This window comes from Plectropomus leopardus, chromosome 12 (assembly GCF_026936395.1).
Source record: "Plectropomus leopardus strain MGB_pleo_1.0 chromosome 12, ASM2693639v1, whole genome shotgun sequence".
Lineage (NCBI taxonomy): Eukaryota > Metazoa > Chordata > Actinopteri > Perciformes > Serranidae > Plectropomus > Plectropomus leopardus.
The window spans coordinates 5,518,480-5,541,279 of record NC_142187.1 but is presented as its reverse complement, the minus strand read 5'-3'; the positions used below and the strand labels follow the sequence as shown (position 1 = coordinate 5,541,279).

General features: G+C 39.6%; 1 protein-coding gene across 1 annotated transcript in view; it reads left to right on the top strand.

Moving 5' to 3' along the window:
* The window catches only part of brinp2 (BMP/retinoic acid inducible neural specific 2), a 267,758-nt gene that overhangs the window by 180,102 nt on the left and 64,856 nt on the right, over window positions 1–22,800 (top strand). Inside the window, exon 5 of the mRNA XM_042498336.2 lies at window positions 11,553–11,658. Within this exon, the coding sequence (XP_042354270.2) occupies window positions 11,553–11,658 (106 nt within the window). The remainder of the gene's footprint in view (window positions 1–11,552; window positions 11,659–22,800) is intronic.

The window sequence follows — 22,800 nt, the reverse complement described above, 5'->3', positions numbered from 1 at the left end:
AATATGTCTTGGTAATTGTTTTCTGGTTCAGGGTTTGTGTTTCAGAAACCTAAGTTGCATTGCAAAGCATCTGTTCCGGGGGACAACATGAGGGACTTAACACCCACAGACCTTAAATTAGTATATGACCAGGATCACTTAAATCTTTTGAAAAGGGAATAATTTTAATGTTTCGTGGTAATTTTACTCAGTCATTATATATGTCCATGTATTTTCTTGAGTCTTGTGTTTTTTGAAAGCCTGTTTAGGGACGGCATTAGAGTTTGTTTCATTTTCCAGTATTGCTGGTCAAGTCCAGTTTACGAGTTTAAAACAGTTTCATTCTCTGAAAACCACATTTGTCATTATGACACGTTCAGGCAAAGTAAAAAAGTAGCCTACATTAGCAACCTGTGCTGATGGTGTCACTACATTGAATCCAACTTCTGTCGCATTACCAATAAATAATGACAACATGATCAATATAATATTATGTTTGTTCATAAATGGACAAAATGAGAAACAAGCATCTGACAGGCCGTGTGCAATTTACTGCCAAGCTAAGCTCAGCTAACATGAAGGACAACAGGTTTCAGTAAAGATGGGAGAGCAGCGCATGTTGTGTTTGTTTATTTGAAAGCTTGTATGTTTTTTGGGGTGATGAAACGAGAAAGTCTCTACAGAAACTAAAACTGAGCCAATATGGCAACATTTTGGATTTGCTGATGAAACAGTTGTCCTCACTGTTCATAAGCAATGCAGCACTGCCATTTTGAGTTGAACTTTTGTTGAACCCTGTGTCTCTAATATTTCCGTCACTTACTTACTTTACTTACGTTACTTTGAAAGGTCCTCAGTGGACAAGGAACAGGTTAAAATGAAGAGTATCTATAGGATAACATTACCTCCTGGATTCATTGCAGAAATATTAATAAGGTGGCAGATGGACATGTGGAGATCACCAGGGACCTGAAAGTTTCTGGCAAATGACCATCACTAATAATGGCTGATTTGCTGTTGGCTATATTGTATGTCATTTCCAGCTGATATATATCGTGATGTCCATTTAAAAAGTACAAATGTAGAAAGATAGCAAGTGATAGGTACATGCGGTATATGCCATTGGTTCTTGCTAGTTGCTGTAAAAATACACACGTAAATGAAATAAAGCAAAGCACAATTTATTTTTTTTTCATGGCTCCACTGCTGTTCTTGATTTAATTTAGTTTTCAAGAACAAAAGTCTTTAAGGTCACTTTGCTAAATCACCATTTATGTGAGCACCTGTCAGGAAGTGGAGAAAAAGAACAAAAAAAGGAAGAATTGATCTAAAATGCATGATGGCATATTTCTACAGCAGCCACTCTACTTTTTTCTCATCTCTGCTGCAGTGTGTGAGTAACACCAGCTGTCAGCAGCAAGGACACACCAATGACTCTTTGAAAGAGTGGAAAGTCATCACATTCGTCCACCTCATACATTTCTAGCAGTTTTCTGACATTAGTAAAAGTAACACTGAAACGGGGAGAGCTAGATGCAACAGCATAGCTTAAGGCAGGGAACCGTAGCTACTCTAGAGGTAGCGTCTGTCTACAAAGGCAGATACAGAGTTATCACAGTGCCAGGCTCAAGAGACTCCGAAAGGAGGAAATCAACTTCAATTGCAATTGAAATGTTGCTGCTGTCAGGTGAAAACATTTCCTCCCAACAAAGTCTGAAAAGAAGAAAAATACACTTTAAGTTTAGCAAGCTGGCATGTACGGAATTCAGCATGTTTGAGTTTTGTTGTTCTCAGCAGTGCTGCCACTGGGGCTTAAGTCTGTGAAACATCTTAATCAAAAAGGACAATCTGTGCAAACAAAGAATTAGAGTATAATCAGTTGTAACACTTGGACACCACATGCACGGACTGGGAGTGTGTGACAGGTAGTTGACAAAAGAGCAGAAAAGATTAACTGTTAGGGAGAAGTAAAGGCGATGTTACCTAAATATCCAGCTTCTGACACTTAAATGTGACCAGACCAAGCATATAACATTGACAGTTCAAGGATCACTGTGTCTTTACAAAAATCAATAACTGTATCTGAAGTAGGGTTGCAGGGAGAGCAAGCTGAGCAAAGTACTCTAGATGTCCCTCTCCCCAGCAACACTTTCCAGCTCTTCCTTGGGGATGCCTTCCAGCCAGATGAGATATATAATCCCTCCAGTATGTTCTAGGTTTGCCCCGATGCAAGTTCTGCATCAGCAAAGTTTGCATGATCACACTCTTCTGCAAACCAACCCAGGATGGACACCAGCTTCAGGTCTTGGTGTAAGGAAGCCAACAGAACCATGTCATCTGCAAAGAACAGACTTCAAGAATGGCCACTTTAAATTAACAGTGATTTTGTAGCATCTTGGCTGGCATCCGAAAATGGCATCTTGCTTCAAAAATTCAAGATGTGGACGGCAAATATGCTTCAAGGCTTCAGAATGGTATTCAACAAACAAATGGGTGACGTCATAGTAGCTGTATCTACTTCTTTTATATTGTCTTTAGTTTTGGACATTTAGGATTTTTGACTTACTCGACTTTTATACTCAATGATGTTCAATGTCACTTTTCCCATATTAGGTGAGGAGTTTAATAATTATGTCCAAAATGGTTTACACCTGATGTCATTCATCACAATAACTTTAGGAGAATCCATGCTTTAATCTTAGTTTTTTACACCACAGTTCCTCTCCAATCACAAAATGATTTAATTAGAGTGTAGAATGTGTAGCTGCATACATTTGCATATTAATGATGTAAAAGAACAAAACAGTCAAATTGTTTCTGGAAACAATTCAGTCCCTTAATGCTTTTAAATCAGCCCATACCAACTATGTTCTGTGCATATAGACTGAAAAATATGCAACATATGTGTTTATTTATTTATTTAATTTTACTCATTCTCATTAGCATTTCTAAACCTGATTACTTATCCATGATGACAGCTATAAAGCAGCTTTCCTCCTGAGGACTGACGGGCAGGTAAATGGTCTTGTTTTTGAGCAATTGCAAACACAGTGATTTTGCACACCTGTTCACACACACACACACACACACACGCACACACACACACACACACACACACACACACATACATACTTATAAGTGCAGACACAGTCACTCCCACTTGGAGTTGAGCATCCTTTACATCTTTCTGCTAAATGAGGATCTCTGGTATGCAAGCCACCTGCCGTGCCGTGTTCTGCCAGACCAACTCATCACCCGAGAGGAAGCGACACTGAGTGGAATGTACTTGACCTGTGTCCATGTACGCCTCTGGGCTCTGTGTCACTGCAGCACCGCGTAGGAGGTGGGAGTGAAATACATTATCTTTATCTCCAGCAATAAAGTGGAAGAGCCTCGATCACACATCCAGTTTAGACTGCAGTTTTGTGAGATGAAAAAAGAGCTCCTGTAACAACTGTGTTAAATCTGCTGTTTGAAAATGAGAGAGGCGGTGGCTCTGTATGGCGCAAAGGAAGGCAGATTATTTTTACCCAGGCGCTGCTGTGCCAAAATCAGCAGGGAACTGCAGTCAGACACTTTACTATAAAACCTCATCATGTTGTAAAAAAACATTTTGCACAAATTAATTTTTTATTGACCAATATACTATTAAAAATGAGAGAGAGAAAAAGTAAAAGCTCTATGCTCCTGAAAAAGTAATTTCAGCATTAAATCTCCACACCTTTACGGTAAGTCTCTCATAATTCTTAGCGGTGTCAAAATTATATGTGATGATTTCATATGACAGTAAAATTACATCTGGGTAATGAATGTAGCAGTTTGTGTTTGGGATGTGATGCAACACAGTCATGAATTTTCAGGGTTCTATATTTTTTATGATGTCAGCTTATCCCATGAAAAGACCAAAGCTGACAATGTGTCTCTCAATACTTTACAACTTCTCTAACCTGTCTGTGGCACTCAGTCCCAAGCCCATTTTGTCTGAGTGAAAACATTTATCTTTTGAAATCTGTCACAAATACATAGTTTCTTTTTTTAATGAGTCATTTCCTAAAAGAGTTGGCCACTGTTGTTTTATTAGTTAAACAGGAGGAAATAGTGTATTTAGCAGTTGATCAATACTTATTTGTGCTTGTGAGTATTTACTGCAGCAGTATGGTTGGTGTTGGAGTTAGTCCAAATAAACTATGATATTGCATTTTTTGTAGGTTTTGGTCTTTATCTGATATATTGACATTAAGGAACACAAACACAGTGGCCACTTAATTAAGAACACCACAGCAATCAACCATAAATTCTACCTTTACAAAGTTTATAATAAGTGTTTGTTGGCATGGTTGGAAATGTGTTAATTTTATTACATTTTTTAAGACTGAAGTCACCAGAAAAGTAGGTATGGGAAGTAAAGACAAAAAAGGTAAATTATGCCAACGCTTGTGCCCACAGCAGCGCTTGTACTTCATGTCACTCCTGCATAAGTCAGTGGCCCCCTTGGGCCATCCCACAAAAGTCTGGACTAGCCACTTTTAGTAATGCAGCCTTACCTATAAAAAGCGTAACTTGTGGGCCTTGGGATTCAGATGAAGGAACCAATTTAAGTCTATTCTGAGTAATAATTTTAGTTTTGACTCAAAGGGAGGACAAGTGCAATTTTTTGATACATGCTGCATCAATAATTTGGCGTAAGAATGTAAATAGCCTGGATTATGGTCCTAAAATCAGTAATTATAATACCACTGCTGAAAAAAAGAACAGTTGTGCATTAGGGGGTGTATTAAAAAAAGTTTTAGGGTCACAAGAAATTACACACCACTCTGCCATGTTTGAATAATGCACATTGTTGAATAAACATTAAAAACAAAATGGCCCAGGTTGAACGATCCACTCTGTGAAGGGCTCTTGGGAGTTTTCAACAAAGGCAGAGAAGGGGGTGGCAGCTCTCAGGTGGATTGTCATTGAAGTTCCTCACATGAGTTACAAACAAGCCCAGCATGTATTCGGTGTAACACAGCTGAAATCTCTCAGCTCTGAGGCTTTAGCTATTCCTGAAAACAAAGAAAGTCAAATATAAAGTGAAGGCTATGGGAATATAGATTATAATAGTGAACATCACAGTCATTATTAGCACACAGAGATTGAGTAATAAAGTAAAAATATATATGCAAGTCTTGCATGAAAGTGATACTTGCAACATTTACAGTATCTAACAGTTGGAGTTGCCGGAGCTGCAGGCATTTTGTCCAATTGTATTTAGTGATCTTGCCTTTTTTCCCAAAAGTTAATCAGTATTGTGTTGCCATGGCACAGTAAGTAGTGACCCAGCAGGACACAGTAACAGCTCTGTGCTGCTTTAAAGCTGGAGTACTGGTGTTCAATTATGGACATAACTACTGTGAGCCAAGCTGTTTTGGCCAAACACTTTATATGACCCTGTGCATTCCTTTGCATGTGTTGCCATGAGAGCAATGCCCGTTCAAAGCATATCTGTTCAGAACTGATTGATTGCTTGGCTTCAGATATGACTGCTTTCAGCTTTCACAAGAGCTGCTCATCTAAACAACAACATTCATAAACTGTGCTTCCTTGGGTCCAGAGCAATCGCCTACACTTGCCATGATATATTTGCTTCCCCAAGCAATGTTAGAGTAAATTTGCTAACAGCTACCTATTACTGTAGCGAGCCACAGAGAGCAAAACTTACCCACAGACGTAAAAAGAAAACCAGGTACAGTTTTAGGGGTAGGCCCCCACTCATTCCAATGAAAGTTGATCAGTGGCACACAAAGTCTAAAAAGCTTGACTTCAAGGGAATAAAATTACCAGGATCTTCTGCATCATTGGGCCCATAAAGCAAGCGCACTAGAGATTTCAACCAGCCTTGTGGCTACCTTGCCCAAAGACAACAGACAGGTTCCACCCGGTGACGCCGCCCGTGCATGTATGTGGCAGACATGGCAGGTGCTGTCCGGCTGTATAAAACAACACCGCAACGACTTCTAGTATCCTGCTGGATTCTTACCTGATGCAGCAAAGTACCTTTTGGCGTCACACTCTCACCCCAAAAGCACTGATAAAGCAGTGCTATTTAACAAGTTCAGAATGACAATGGGCTGTAAATACCTAATTTAATTCAGGACGTGGGCAGCATGTGTGTGCTAAAGTGCTGCATGGAAGGCAACCATTATGGCTTTTGAAGTTCCCAAAAACATTCTGTTTGTACTGAACTGAATGGGAAAACAGAAGTTCCTTCTAATAACATTACCATGAATAAAATTAATGTATCATCCTGTAAGTTGTAGTCAAACAACAATTTGCAGTCCATGTCTACTTGCTCCAAACAGCCAATGTACCAAATGCACAGACATTAGCTGTAGCTAGCTAGCAATAGTTTTCTCCAGACAGCTGTCATTTTCTTCCTGTCTCTGTATGTTGATGAAGTTCAAATTTTCTACTGAAGTTAAGGCAGTTTTCTACATCTTCAGTTTAATTTGCAACACCTAAAGCAAAACTGTGCCTGTTGGCATCCACTTGCATCTTTACATTGACTATATAGGCAACATGCTACCTCAGAAATTCCCTTTTAGATCAGTGTGAACATACTGTTTGGAGTCTGAATTTAATTTGATCACAGAACTGATTTTGTTCCACAGTCTGTACAAAACCATGAATGAGATGCAACAGTTGAGTCTTTTTCATTATTCAAGCAGGGATTATCTGCACCCACATCTTTTAACAACAACCCAAAATGGCCTCTTTCCCCCTCAGCTAATCTCCCTTTGCTTCTTGCCTTTATGTCTCGCTAATCTTTACATCTCAGCGACGTCGCTCTCCGAGATATTTGAGAGATGTTTGAGATGTGTATCTTTTGTAGCGCCTTGAAGGCTAACTTCCATTTCTTTTGATAATAGATGCAATCTTAATGCAAGGCAGAGTGTGAAGATGTGAGGAACAAGAGTTTTTTTTTTTTTTTCAGGATGGCAAATTCGTACAGGATGCATCATTTGCCAAATTGCATGATTTAGCTGGAAAATGGCTTTCCAGAGGCCATATCTATCTTCTGAGGCTAATTGTACTATCTTGAACACTCATTCCGGAAATTGACTATTGGTTTTATCTTTGCTCATTCTGTCTTAATGTTCTTTGCTTTTTCTGTGCTCTTTTGGTACATTTCAATCTCTTCAGTGCTTGCCCTTTGTATCCTTTATATACTTGACTTTTATCTACTTTCATTCTCATTATGTTATCTGCTTTGCATCAGTTTTCCTCAATCAGCAGCTCCACAGCATCTTTAATAATGTGTTAGTTAGGATGTTGTTTGAGTATCATAATAACCATTGCACTTATATAAGAAACACTTAAATCCAGGTCAGATGTTTGTGCTACAATCTAATTACATTGACGTTACAGTTGAAATGTCAGGGATCGCTCTTCAGCTTAGACACAGAAAAAAATAAGGGTTGCTTTCCTTTTTTCTCTTCATACAGAAACACAGAATGGCACAGTAAGAACCACTTGAGGCTGTTATAAAAAGACAGCGGCGCTGACAAAAGTACAGAAATACTCAATTTTTAAGAATATCAAGCAGCGGAAATTGAGTCTTTTCTTTCACAACAGATCTATAGCAGCTGTGTCTATATCTTAAAGTGGAGAGTGATATAAGACCTTTCCTCAGTAAGGGGCGTTTCTACTTTGATGTTTGGGGCATAGAAGGAATTCATTAGTCAAGGACATAATGCCTATAGTATTCACCTGTTTAGGTTGATTAAAAAATTATTCCAATCTAAATATCACAAACGCATTATACCAGATTCTATAAGAAGTGAGCATAATACACAACAAAGTGTCCTCCTGATATAGACAATAATGGATGTGGTAGAGGCAAAGAAGTCCCCTTCAAATCTATTTTTAAGGAATGCTTTGTGTGTGTAGTCAGTGAAGCGTTTTTTTTTTCACCAGTTAGACTGAGCTGTGCAGCCTGAAGTAGATGTATGGTTGCTATGGTTACCTGCAGATTGATATTGCTGACAGATTTTGAACGCAGTTTAAGGAGACTGTCCTTCAAAGAATGAAACCATTAGTCATTATAGCAAATGTCCCTGAAAAAAAACCATTCATGTTTTAGAGACAAAGCTGGTAATGGTTGCAGTAATTATGATGGGAGAGGAAGAGGAAGTTGGGTGACATTGTTATAGAGAGACAGAGGGCAACACATTCTCACTTCAAATACCAATGCTTGTACGGTGGCCCCCTGCGTCAATTTGGGATTTTGAGGGACAGACAGTGTCAATTTACACTTGTTACTTAAATTTGCTCTATCTCAAATTAAACTTTTGTTTTTACAGGAAATGCGCTATTACTGCGTCCAATATTTTTTAAAGTAAACTTAGATGATTGTAAGTGAAAAAATCTTTAAGCTTTACTGCCTTTGGTTCGGACAACAAAACAACATGGTTAGGTTTAGAAAAAAATGTGGTTTGTCTTAAAATACATATTTCTGTTACCAACATTTTACTGTCCATTACATACATCACGTGACATACTTCACTAGCATAGTATGTTAAACACACTATCACATAACTTCATTATTAAAACAACTTGATTGACTTTTGGTCGCACATGGGAAATGAGCAGCGGGCTCATCGGGTCTGGAGTTGCTTTATCTGTTATATAGGTATCTCAATATGAGACCAAATATCACCAAATATCATCTAAAATTTTTGGAGATTGTAATATTGTATGTTTTGTTTTCTTCTGGTTTTAAAAGCTGCATTACAGTAAAGTGCAACAGAATTTTAAGGAAAATTCATGAAACAGCTATTTATTGATGCAGCGGTGGCACGGTTTGGTAATACAACTTTGTTAGCCTTAGAAAGATGTGTTTTTCATTAAATAATGATGTGTTATGTATAGAACATCAGTTCATCATAAAATGACATAAGTACACAAGGTGACATGACATAACTACATATAGGGCATAAGTACATCATGTTAAAGTCAGTATTTACTTTTTTTCACATGGGATACAAACAGTGGTCTCTTTTTTGACCTCTTCCTGACACTGCTTTTTATACTGCCTATGGGACCGTAATGTTGAGCGCTGACCATTGCTTGACGTGGTTGAACCAGGGAATTCATATGTCCACCACGACAAAGGACTCAAAATGACTTCTCACTTGTTTCCATGGCGACTTTTATGCATTGCAAGACACCAGCAGTAACACTGTGTGAAAGGTAACTTGTCATTTCATGTATTTGTGAGTTCTCTAAAGTGATGTAATTTTCTGAACATTGTTCTAACTGTTCTATTTTTTGCCTTTACCCACATAGTCATTATATTCACATTGCCAATTATTGTTTATCCAAAAATAACATTTTATAAAGATTTTGTGAAAGCATCAACTATAAACTCTACAATATCATCGCAATATTAAGGTATCTGGACAGTAATATTGCAGTTTTCCTCATATACCCCTTTCTCACCAAAATTAGCGCGTGCACATGGGTTTTTCAAACACAGGTAAACGCGCTATATAGGTGATAGACTACGTTCCCACTGCCACTGAACACACCGCTGCAGCAGATGAGTCTGCCTTTCTTTCAGTTTTTATGTATGCATGTGTGTGTGTGTGTGTGTATGTGTGTGTGTGTGTTGTGACGTCACAGACAGGCAGGAGAATAGGTAAACAGTAGACAGCAGCAGGAACAAAAGCCTTTGAAAACTTTTCAGTGGTTCTTCTCTTTATATTGTAGCGACTCACACTGACGAGGCTACCAGGCGTTCTCTCGTTTCTCCGTTCTTTATTTCTGACACAGAACACAGGTTACTGTAGGCCGTAACCAACGCCAAAATAACAAAAACAGCCTGTCTACTGCTCCGGTAACACAACTCATCAACTCTTAACTTTGCCGCCGTCTTTTCCGAATCACACACACCACGCTCTCTCCAGGAAGAATAACAACCAACCCTCCTAACTTTCTGCCAATCACAAGTGAGTCTTCTCATGCAAATCACTGTGATAGGCAGCAACAAGAGACTGACAGGCTTAACGTCAAAGCATCTCATATTACAGGCATGGTGTGTTCACTGACCTGAAGAAAACTGGTAACTCTGAACTCTCTAACTGATCCCTTCCTTAATTAAGCATAACTGCCTTAACACTGTGAACCTGACATCACAATTAACATAAACATGTCAGTCAGTCCGTTACACTATATTTCTTAATTATTCAGTCTCTCTTTCAAACTTGGTGCAGACTAACTTGGAGTACTGTTTTAGGAGGAGAGGGAGGGTAATTAGTAATGGCTCGTCATTGCATCTCGCTGGTTAAGGAGCTGAAATTAGTGCGTTCACGTGGGTGTTGTATTCCCATCAATGCCAATAGGAGCTGGAGGCGGTAAAAACCTGTGTCTATTGCAGTCATTTGCGACTGTGAATGCTGATCGTACTTATTCTCATTGCACTGAAAAGCCAGAAGTTTGTGGGTGTTACTGTTTTTTGTTTTTTTGTGCAGTGGTAATAAGGCTATATCAACCAGACTTTATTGCAAATATGTTTGTATTTACCACAATACTAATTAAAATTTAAAAGGTAAATCTGGCTTTTTTTGTGTAAAAACCTTCAAGCTGGGTTTTATGGGGGGACCTGGTGTCAAAAGCTAGTATTAAAAGCTTGATTAATTAAGCAGATAGTGAGTTTACAGGGCGCATAGTATTAACTACTTAATCAAATTACCACAAACTGTCTGACATCAGACCTCAGGTGGGGTAGTCTTCCGGATAAGAAGCCCTTGTTAGTTTCTTGGGTTCTGGGCAAAATACAGTGTGTCCCTGACACTGTAGTCTGCTGTTTGAACGTGATGAGTGCTTAAAACATAATGAATGCTTAAAGACAGGACACATTTACAATGCAAAGGAAGTGGGAAGAACTGTGGTCATAAGGGCTTACATTTGCCCATGGTACAAAAAACAGCATTGTGGTTTAAACAAAAAATACTTCAGAAATTGTAAAAATAATTAAAAGATGAGGCAATTGTAAAGCCAACTTTCCTGTGGTGTGACCATGCAGAACAAACATCAAATTTCATGCTCCCTCTCTCTAACTTCTTTAATATCTGATGAACCCATAAATCTGGTTGCTTTCAAACACACTCATGCAACAATAGTAATCATCAGACCGAGGCCCTCTGCTTAAGGTGACCTTCCCTTTGCGTCTCTTCAAACTTTAAATCCTCTGTTCTTTCACAAACACCTGCGCTTGCTCTCTCACATTTCTCATCCCTCTCTCCCTTCCTTCCTCGCCAGACAGCCGGCACATTGCAGGCAGCTGTGGCTGCAGGTGTGGGAGTGGGGCAAAAGATGGCGATAGTTTTCTCTGCTGTCAGAGGGCTTTGCCACGTTGTGTCCTCCGCCTGCCTTCACACGCTCCGCCTGCCACAAGCTGTGTGCTTGACTGCCAGAAATGGGAACAAACATCTGCCTCATTCACTGCTAATGTGGCATTTTATTAAAAAAAAAAACAACAAAAAAAAAACCCATATATTTTAAATAGATGTGTCCTTCCCTCTGTTTCCTAGGTAACCGAAACGAGGACGGGCCCTCTCGGCTGCAGTAACTACGACAGCTTGGATTCAGTTAGCTCGGTGTTGGTGCACAGCCCGGAAAATAAGATCCACCTAAAGGGTAAGGCTGGAGAACACACAAACACACACACACACGCACACACACACACACACACACACACTCATATTCACTTGCCCACACAGAGTCATGAAGAAAAGGTCCGCTGAAGGATTTTCCGCACACACACACACACTTAACACACACTCCATGCCACCTCCATCTGCCACCCTGCCAAGCCTCTCACCTCCTGCGTGTAGTTGTTGGCCGGGATGACCCTTTACTTTACGCTGCAGTAGTTTATATGTCTGTTCTGCCTGACTGGCTCTAGGCCTCATGGGGAATCTGTTTTCTTACCAGGCTTTAGATGGACCGTGTCTGGCCACACTGACCCCAACCTAACCCCTCCAACTGCACCTGGAACACTTAGTACACAAGTAAAGCTCAAGTGGTAATCCGTGGACTGGCCTTCTTGTTTGATATGATTGCGATGGAGGTTATTGGTGGAGCGAGAAACCTCTCTTTGACATCTAATCACGCCGTAATGATCTTGGCTTAATAAGCATATTGGCTCTGCAGCACTTGGTGCAGTTCAGTTTAATGTGCATATAATGTTTTGCAGTGATACATTATAGTCCTAACTATAGCTTCTGTATTTGGTATGTGGCCAACAAGCTAGTGTCACAAAGTTAGCTTCTAGTTATAAACTGTTAACATTCAGCAGGGCTCATATAACAACACGTTGTGTGAATGTGTGAAGATCTATTTTTGTCTCTGGGGGTGTTGATATTTTTGTGAAATGTGAAAAAATTGTGATCATGGCTGTAAAAAAAGTGTAAAAGAGCCCACTGTTGCTTTTATTAGTGAAAAGACAATAATCGCAGCACTGAGGGAGACATTTTCAGTTCGGCATTCAAGGTTAAAAGAGTGGGTTGGAGTATAGGTGGTAAAGCTGTGGGTAGGGGGCTGAGTGTGTAAATATGGATAGCCTCCTGAGACCCTGAAGAAAAAACAACAAACAAAAAATCTCAATTTTTAAAAACAAAATTCAGGTAATTAGGATGTATAGTACATAATCAAAAATAATTTTTTCACATTATGCCCCTATACTGCCGATACCTGTGGCCGGAGGCATTATGATTTCGGGTTGTCCATCTGTCTGTCCACGCGTCCGTCCTATCTCAAGAATCTCAAGAATGCCTTGAGGGAATTTCTTCAAATTTGGCAAAAACGTCGTCTTGGACTCAACAATGAACTAGTTAGATGTTGGAGGTAATAGGCCAGAGGTTAAAGTAACTTGGACCTTGTCTGTCTTTCTTGTGAATGTTATATGGGAATTTTAAAAATGTATTTGGGCACAAACGTTCACTTGCACTCACTGATTAACTGATCAGATTTTGGTGGTCAAAGGTCAAGGTTAATGTGACCTTCCATATGTCTGGGTCCAGTTAATCATGTACATGTAACAGCAATCTGTGTCATATCCCCCTCAGAGGACAAACATGAATGGCCTGGTCTCAGGAGGATAGGGGTATACACTATTTACGGTTGCAGTAAGGAGCATCCATTAGCATGGTAAAGACAGAGCACTAATGGTTGGTGATCTGGGAAATGAGGCTGTGTCTCTGAAGTATTCTGCCACGCCTGCATCTGCAGGTCAACTTGAAACAGCCTTATGAAACAGCCTAACGGCATTTAGAAGGAACCAAACACCTCACCAGTCTGTCAGCCTCCTATTGGAAACCCAATTTTTTAAAAGGCAAAACTAAAAAAAAAAAAATCCACAAGATAAGCTAAACACAGCAGCACTGATTTATATTTAACTTGTACCACTGATGATATGATTCAGATTCCCTTTGAGGAGAGCTTGTGAGTTGCACACACAGCTGGTGATGGTTGACATATATGCCAAGATGGAACAGGAGGCGGTCAGTGAACAGTGAACACTGCACAGCCAGTGCATTAAGGGCTCGGTTTAACACTGAATACTGAGGGGAACTAATTTCCCTGATTTCCATATTTAATATACTGCTAGGATGTGAGACCCCCACATCCTCCAAGATAATTGTGCCTATGGTCGTTACATAGGGTATGAAAGGACATTTTTTGCTGAGCTCTCTATCTAAAGGAGTGAAATCTTTACTGTCTGTACATACTAACATCAGGTGTTTGTCATTAAGTAATGAGTTTAATTTTACATGGTTTTGAAAGAAACTCGAGTTTGACACTTCCCCTACTCCATATGTGCATACACTCTCTCCTGACGCTGCTGTGCTTCTGACACATTCACTGTGGCAGGTGTCACAAAAACACGGTGCGAACAAAGGATCCGCTGACTTCTGAGTTAAATTAATAAAGCTATTTTTACTTTATGGATTCACTCATCTTTACTGAGTGCATTTGTGTGTTAAAGTCCCTCTCCAGTTAAAAATGTGCTTCTCCTATTGCTGATTCACTTGAGTGTTTGAGCTTCACTGTGCACGAAGATATGTGTTTTCTGCTGAAGCGGGGGAAGTGCTTACCTTAAATCACTGCAGTGTACACAAGTGTGATGTGGAAAATGTTGTTCAGAGCAAATTATTTTGATATGTTTTAAAACATGCCCTGAGTGAAAGTATATTCAGTCTTATTTTCCCTCGTTAAGTCGTATTACTGCCACTTATCTTTCCGCCGGCACATACCACATGCCAAAATATATTCTGACATTATTTTCTCTCTCTTGTTGACATCACAGTATCAAAGGGTCACTTCAAAAAAAAAAGTTGGCTCCCAGGGTAATGTCCTTTGGATTTTTTAATGGAATCTACATTTCCAGTTTTCCTCTTGGCTAAATACCTTATTCACATTTTTCTTTTAGACTTACCTCTGAGGCAATCTTTCGTGGATTGTACCACTTCAGGTGTTAATAATTCAGTAGCAGATACTTCTACTTCTATTAATACTACTGAAATGATGATTGCAACTTTCTTGAGATTGCTTTATAAGAGAACAGGCTTGTGGGCAGACTGTCTAATGGACAAAAATATTAAAAGAGCATAACGAAAAGTATATCAAAATACTATTATCCTCCTTGGTCACCCAGCCTTTTCGTTTCCCTTTAAGAGAATAATCACCGGCACTGATCTGTAACCTCTCCCAAAAAGGAGACAAAGGGGGACCAAACTTTCAAGTCATTTCAGTTTGTCCTTGAGACTGTACCTAATCCCGGGTGTGAAATATCACACATTTCATTGGGGTGCTGCTTCACAGTGGGTACTTCAGATTTCTCTAAAGCTCAAGTATAATTTGCTTTTCTGTTGAAAGGCTAAGGCCAAAGGCATTGGTGTTGTTGGAATGCAGTCCGTGTGCCCTGTGCCTCTGAAGTGATGAGTATTATCAGCATGGGATCTGGCTGCAGTGTGGCGTCTAACAAAGTAAGAAAAATAGCTTGGTTTCAGAGCAGCAGCACCATGTAAAAACTGCAATTGGAGCAGGCATTGTGAGGCATTTTTCTATGTACGAATGCATTTTAGACTCATTATTATGCATACTTTAAGGTTTGAAAGCCGGGGTAGAAAGTTTTCTAGAAAAGGGGAAAAAAAACTCTAGCACAATGTTTAATCTTACTTGTTTTTTGTAATCTGTAGTACTTAATACAATGATCTGCACAAGTAGAAATTCATCTTAATCCTCCCAATCATGATTGTGATCCCGATGCCAATATAGAGAAAGTTTTTGTATGTATTTGCATTTGTTTGTTTGTATGTTTTCTTTGCAATTGCATGAAATGTTGCTGTAGCTAATAAACATGGCCTTGAGCTTGAATTAGCTGCAGACATGAGCCTTTTGCAACCGTTAACAAAAAGTTTATGTAACAGCAACCCTTTCTCAACATATTGACACCTTTTTAAAATTTTGTTTTGGTTAGACTCTCTTTTAGGCCCTCTTTGTGAAAAATCCATCTGCCTTTTTTGGGTTGCCTCCCACTGTGGGGCAGCTGTTGCAAATGCTGGAATAGTAACTTTTTCTGCAGGATTTCTCATCTTTGATTAAGGCTTTCACCATCTGAAGCGACGTGCCAATTAGTGCTTATCCCAACTCGTCACATAATGCTTTGCAGTGAATTTTCACTTCTACTTAAAAGTTACGCTATCATTCTGCGTCTGCTGTTAATGTTCTGGAATGCCACAACCATGATGTCACCAACTGCACATAGTGGGATGACATGGCACATGGTTATGTTTAGGCAACAACAGCAAAAGGCAACCAATGCCGAAATGTCATCAAACGCACATGTTGGCACAGATGGCTAGGATTAGGTAAGATGTAGGTGTTGAAAAAACTAACATCACATTCATATGGGAAGCAAACACTGGACCTCTTAACCTGACACTGTCCTGCTGTGTTTCATGCACAAAATAGGTTCTCTTCGGCTGTGTTCTCAAGTGATGCTGTCCGTGCATGTATCATGGGGCAACTGAAGGTGCCGTTCGGCCATCCACCAATATAACAACACCATGACGCCATCTATTAGCATTTGATGCGGGCCTAAAAGGTACCTTTTAGCGTTGCGCACTTATGCATTTGAAGAACAGCCAATAGGAACATCCTCTCTTTGAAATGACATGTGATCGACCAAAGTCTCCTATCATAGGCTGGGTTCTCTAAAGCCTGAAAACAGAGCCAAGAGAAGACACAGAAATCTAGCTTTCTCTCAGACCACATAGATTACAAGTTACATGCTACAAATGGCCCATTCAAACAACCTACGACTTATAAGAGAGGCAGACACATATGACAGTCACAGGGATATTAGATGCAATGTTCTATAGTAGGTGATGTTACACTGGAACATATAACAGATGATGATACTAGACAGAGACTTGCATGACCATCTGACTTCCATAACAGATTTAAACCTCTCTGGATTGTCCTTTGTATCTGAGAGAAGCTCTTCAAAATTGGTCCATGACAAAAGTTTTCGTACGTGTCATTTAAGAAGGAATCTGTTTGAGCAATTAGCAATTCCCTCAGGAGTTGGTAAAGACTGAGACTGAGCAAGACATTTTAAAAAAAGCCATTTTTGATGTATATATGTGGCCAGAACCACACCTCAGAGTCCAAATCTTCTGTTTGTGAGTTCTTATTGGTGCATGGAAATACTTGACATCAGCTTTTGCCATTACAACCCCACCAATTTAACACCAGTCAGAGGAGGACAGGAAATACACTTATACAGACATCTCCCATGTTGTTGTCCCAACAATAGTGATGGACAGACCATGTCTTTTCACAGTAGTTCCTTTGAGTTGTTGCAAGTAAATTTATCAAAAAAAGTTTTTGGTTTTATTTGGATTGATACATCTTTGCAAGTTGTGGTGCCATATGCAAAATATGGGGTCAGTTTTCTCCGTGATACTCCATTATGGTACTGTCAAGTTCAGAGGTTTCATCTTGGGTGCACCTTAATCTGGCCTCATTAACCCAATGTAATAGGCAGCAAAAGATTTGTTCTTCCATGTTTGCCCATCACTTAAATTACCAGTGCTGTTCAACACAACAGTGTGTTCATTCCATTATTTACATTAAGAAGCTGTTAAGAAAATACATTTAAAGAGCCTTCAAAGTTACACGGTCGGTCATACGTAATCAGTATTAGTATTTTTTTTTCACAAGAAAATGAGTTTTGCCATCTCATTTGTCAGGTCCAGTCTTTTTTTGTGGGTACACTAAGACATTGGTTGTAGGTTGGCTGAAGTTAAATTTTCTAAATGTGCTGTATTAATCCAATTTATTGTCTTATATTATATTATATTGCCCTCTGCTACAGAACTAAACTTTCCTTCTATTTACTAATGGTGTAATGCATGATGTGTTTGTTGTATGTTGATTTTGCTGAAAGTGCCAACCACAGCAATGTCCAGGGATAAACTCTTCCTCTAATTCCAGCCAATTAGCCTAATGGGTTCCATTTAAGTACAATTTCAGAACTCTTATCCTGGCAGCTCAATCAACAAAAATTAGACCATGCAAGTTGTTCCTGGCTTTCATAGCACTAAAGAAAGTCTGTGTTTTAGCTGTGTTGTGTAGTCGTTTGATATGGAATGAGTACCTAAGGGGGAAACGGGTATTTCTGTGGGAAGATTCAGTCAAGTAAAACTTGAATGTTTGGTATTCGTACTTCCCAATAATTCTTTCAATTCCTCCATGTAAACCTTTCCATTGTAACAGGACGAACTGCTCAAACTACACAGCCTTTTTTTGTTGGAGCCTCTGCACCACTGATAAATGATAAAAGAAAAAAAACTATATCAGAGTTATAGGACAGAAAAGTGTTACATCATTTTGTGGTCGAAACTCTAAAACTCTGTGCTGTACATTCTGTAGTCAAGTTGAAAAAGTCTCTTTGTATTTTCTATTCCCCGAATGCTTCAACACTCCACTGTTCTTACTCTCTCTGATCTCTGACTCTGATTGCATGCTTCTCTGTGTGTATGTTGTGTACCTTGAGGCTTTGCCTCGGTGTTTGTGTGTATGAGTGCCTCTGTGAGATGAAGACCACTGTGTCGGTGCCAACAGTGGCAACTCTTCTCTCATCATTAATGATTGTCAGAAACAGCCTGACTTGAGCCTTGACTCTGAGCCATGCTTTGAAGTGGAGTTGCAAATTCATTATTATTTTTATTGAATGTTTTTGCAAGGCTTTTTGCTTTCAAAATTAAAACCTCTTCAGTTATTAGCTGTGCAGCTCTATTGTGCATATGAATTTGTGTTTGAGTGGGTGGTGTGCTTGAATATGAGTGTATCAACAACACATCAGGAGTCCAGGGACAACAAGTCCGGTAGCAACAAACAGGAGCGTGGGGAGAGATGTGGACGCAAAATACAGAAAGCACTGCACCAGTTAGATTAAGCAGCATGTAGTTTACATAATTGTTCTCACAAAACCAAAGAAGAAAAACCCTGCTCCCACCACAACGCCCCATTTGGACTTTGTATTATAGAGGACAAACTTCACCCGAAGACAAGTGTACTCAGAAATACAGACTCAGAGAATACAGTATTTCTATGATTCATCCCCTAATCTCAGTTTCACTTCTCCTGACAGAAGGTTTACTAGAACCTGCAGTGACATCATTCTCTGGCAATGTGTTGGAACAAAAATAAAGTGCCTCGGCAGTCCCCAAAACCATCCTTTAAAAGGCCTTGGTCACACTGTAAAGATATCCCCATAATTTAATTATTGTCTCTGTTTCAAAACATATTATACAGAGCGACATAAAGGTCTAGTGTGTAGGGTTTAGTGGCATTTATTGAGAATTCAGATTGCAGCCAACTGAAACTTCTCCCATGTGCCAAGCCAACATGTTCTCATCCCAAGTCATGACATATTGCTGCTTTGCAGTACTTCCGTGACAACATATCATGCTCTAGGTATTCCTTCATGTCTGTTGTTGACATTCTGGGATGCTGTAACAGTGATGCAAACAAAAGCACATGGTTGGATTACTCTGCATGTGGTTATGTGTAAACTACAAAAGCACAAGGTAACCAAGACAGCAACACAAACAAAAGCACATGCTTAGGATTACAAGAACAAGGGCATGAATGGTTAGGATAAGGTAAAAGAGGCACATGGTAAGGTGTAGAAAAAAAAATCCCCTGTGGCCACAGAGGAATTTTCCCCATAGGACACCAGTGTAAAAAGGTTTCTGAAGAATTGTTGACAGTACAGAACTTGTAGGCGGGGCCAGAGGGAGAAACACTGCTGCACATAGTCAGTGGGTGGTACATAACAGAAGTAAATCCAGAAGCTCGAACTGTTTCAATGAATGTGCCAGGCGAGCAACTCCATTGGACTAAATAGGCACCATCTTTGGTCTCGAATTTATATATTACTAAAATCTATGCCAGCTCTGTATGTAGAAATGCCCCATTCTAAAGTAACAAAAACACCGCAATTCTTAGTTCTAGATTACTATACAAGAATGAAAACACAGTTAGGAATAATATCATCCATTTCTGCCAATGGAACTTCCTGAATCCTACATAATTGACCTTGAACACTCACTTAGATCTTATTTTTATAGGTTAGTTATTGTTCCTCTCTTTAATTACTATTACAGCCCCATTACTGGTTTTCAGTAGAGGGGGCAGCCTACAGACCCTGAGGCAGACATAAATGTGTGGGCAGACATTCAATTTCCGTGATTATGTAATCATAATAGACAGCATTGGCACATGTTTGTACTGATTTTGCCGATTATACAATTATAATTCTTCCTATTTATCAAAAACTATATATAACATAGGCTATACGAGTCACTCAAAGTCATATGTTGTATTCCATTTCCTTGGCACCAGGCCAATTTGCCATGATCTGAAAGCAACATACTGTTGGATGAAGTCTTAATGCATATAGAATATTAATATACATTAGCAGGTCAGTGTAAGTGCAGCCCACCTGGACGGCAGCCCTGGAAATGGAACACAATTTGGTGGACACAATGTCCCACCAGCAAAGAGATACAAGTAAACATGACATTAACATTGGGGCTGAAGGCCAAAAAATGGGGCATAGACATGCCATTGGAATATATAGGAGAGTATGTTGCTTCCCTCACGGTAACTTACTCCTCTACTTAGTAGTACACCCACCTCATCAAATACAACTACACCACCGATGTTAATTTTGAATGAAGTGGATCCGATAATCTAGCGACGGCATGAAGAATGAGAGGGGCTGAGGGGTGAGACTGAATGGGGCTGAGCACAAGGGGAACATATTTTTGAACAGGGACTGATGATGGACATAGGTGAGGAAAAGTTAGGATGAGAAAACCCAAAGAGTGAGATTACTTCATCCACCTCCCATGGTTTCTGTAATGAGAAAGAAGGAGTTGAGGAGTTTAGGGCAAAGACAATTGAATAGAAGGCCCTAGTTTAGGCATCACCAACTGGCAGACCGCGGTCCGGATCTGGACCAAAACTTTGTCCTATCTGGACCAGTGGCGAAGGTGGGATAAAATGTAAGAATGACAACAATATTTTTTAAGTAGTGCTGGGCAGTTAATTGAAAAATATTCTAAGACATTCAGCAACTCCCACGCATCTGCTGTGCATCTCACGCTTTTGGGCTCTGTCTCACGCTCTCATGACACCGAGGAAAATCTCATGCCAAAACACAGTGAGGGCAGAAGTGTTGAACAATCATGTAAAAAAAAGGACCGACTTTGACTGTAGACCAGCTCAGTATTTGACAGCCACAGCATTTCATTATTGCGGATTAAACACCTGATAGTCCGCCAGCAGCACAGTGAGACAGACAAACAGAGTGCAGCTTCTCCTTGAAGCATCAGTGTCTGAAACACACAAATTTTCAGAGGTGAAAAGTGACTTCTTTAGACTTCTACAGACTACTTTGTGTGAGTTTCAGGTTTAATCAGACTTTGGATGAATTATTTAGAAACACCAGGACGCATTGCTCTGTGTCTTATTCAGCCACTCACGCTGACCTCTAATTTTTATTACTAGGGGCAAATGCAATGTTTTGGGGGCCTGGGGCCACAAGCACATGACCTTATTTTCATCCTGTCTCTAACTGGGAATGTTGGCAGGCTGCTAATAGCTATAGGAGAAGTAGGCCTACTCAAAAGTTTTTAATTCCTGAGTGAAATGTCTAATAGCACAGAAGTTTCACAGAAGGAGAAGTCAGAATCCTGCAGTCAGGAGAGGTTGGCCTATTATCACCACAATGTGCTTAAATTTACCTGAAGTTTGTTTAAGATGGAGCTTTTTTTTTTTTATAATGCTGGAAAGTTTAACAAATAATAATAAATCATGTGTTTATTACACTCCAACAAACCCTGGTCACATGAAACTGTATCAGTGAACTATGAGGGCAAAAAACAAACCACAAAAAGGCAAAATAATCATTCATTAATCCTAATTGAGGTAAAAATGTGCAATTATTTGTGATTCTGATTTTAGGCATGAGGTTCAGACCTTTGCTGGGGGGAATTTTAGCAACTGGACCCCTTTGAGTTTTCATTGAATACCCCTGCTCTAGCTACATACAGATAGCACAACAAATCTGATCAGATAACAAGTTGCCTTTGTTCTTGTAATAATACTTTTTTTTATAACATATAAAACAATAACTAAACAATAAACCTAAGGCCCATTATAATACCTGGAATTATCCTTTACAATTACTTTACATTTCACTTACCTCCACATTGCTATGAAAACAAGTCAGTCCCTGAACTGTTTCTTCTTCAAGTGCAGGCTTGAATATGTACAGTTTAGTTCTCTAGAGAACATAATGCCTGCTCTCTCACACCACTCTTGACTGCATAGCAAGCCCCTCAACCTTAGTCAGAGAACAAATACTGCTTAGTTTCAGCTACTTGTCCCAGAACATGCTTGGTAACTTAACCATACTGTTGGATCAATGTGTGCTTCAGAATGCATTTATTTACTGAAATGACCCTTTAAGTAAAGCTTTACTGTAGTTTTTCTGGTATGAGCCTTACTATGTTCCTGCCTGGTGACCATGATGTAACAATCCGGCATCCTGGCACATAACTGTGTTGAATGGAACAACAGGGATGAATGGAGATTTGGTCAGTACTCACTTCCATGATTAGAAATATCTCTGCTGAAACACAAACGTTCGCTACCACGCCTAATGAAGTAATCTGTATTATGACCCTACTATTTTGTAGAAGACTGACAGAAAGCAAAACTATTTTAGTAAAACCAAACTTATCAACTGTCAAGAACATCAGCATTCTACAGTATCTGGGCAGGGCAGTTACAGTATGGTAAGGCTGGGGGAAAAAATGGTGTTAGAGCAATTCATCAAAGGGTTGTCGGGGTTAGAAAACTAAAATCTTTAGCTTAGGGAAACATTGTGCTAAAAGGTGGATGTTAATTGTGATTATGTGACCGGAGGCGAACACTCTTGTCCTGCATGAAAGTCAACTTTGCTACATGCCCACCCAAGAACCCTTCCTTCGCCCCTTTATTTTCCACAATGCTGCATATAGAGCACACTCATAGACTCTAAAACAAAAGTGAATATAGCCATTGTGAAGTCACCCTCTGGTTTGTGTACAACCTTTTTTTAAATGACACCTTGATTTTGGTATTTTGGCCATTGCCATCTTTGGAGCCGGAACTGACCATATTTGGAAGGTGATGCTGTGGAGGAGCGACAGGTGG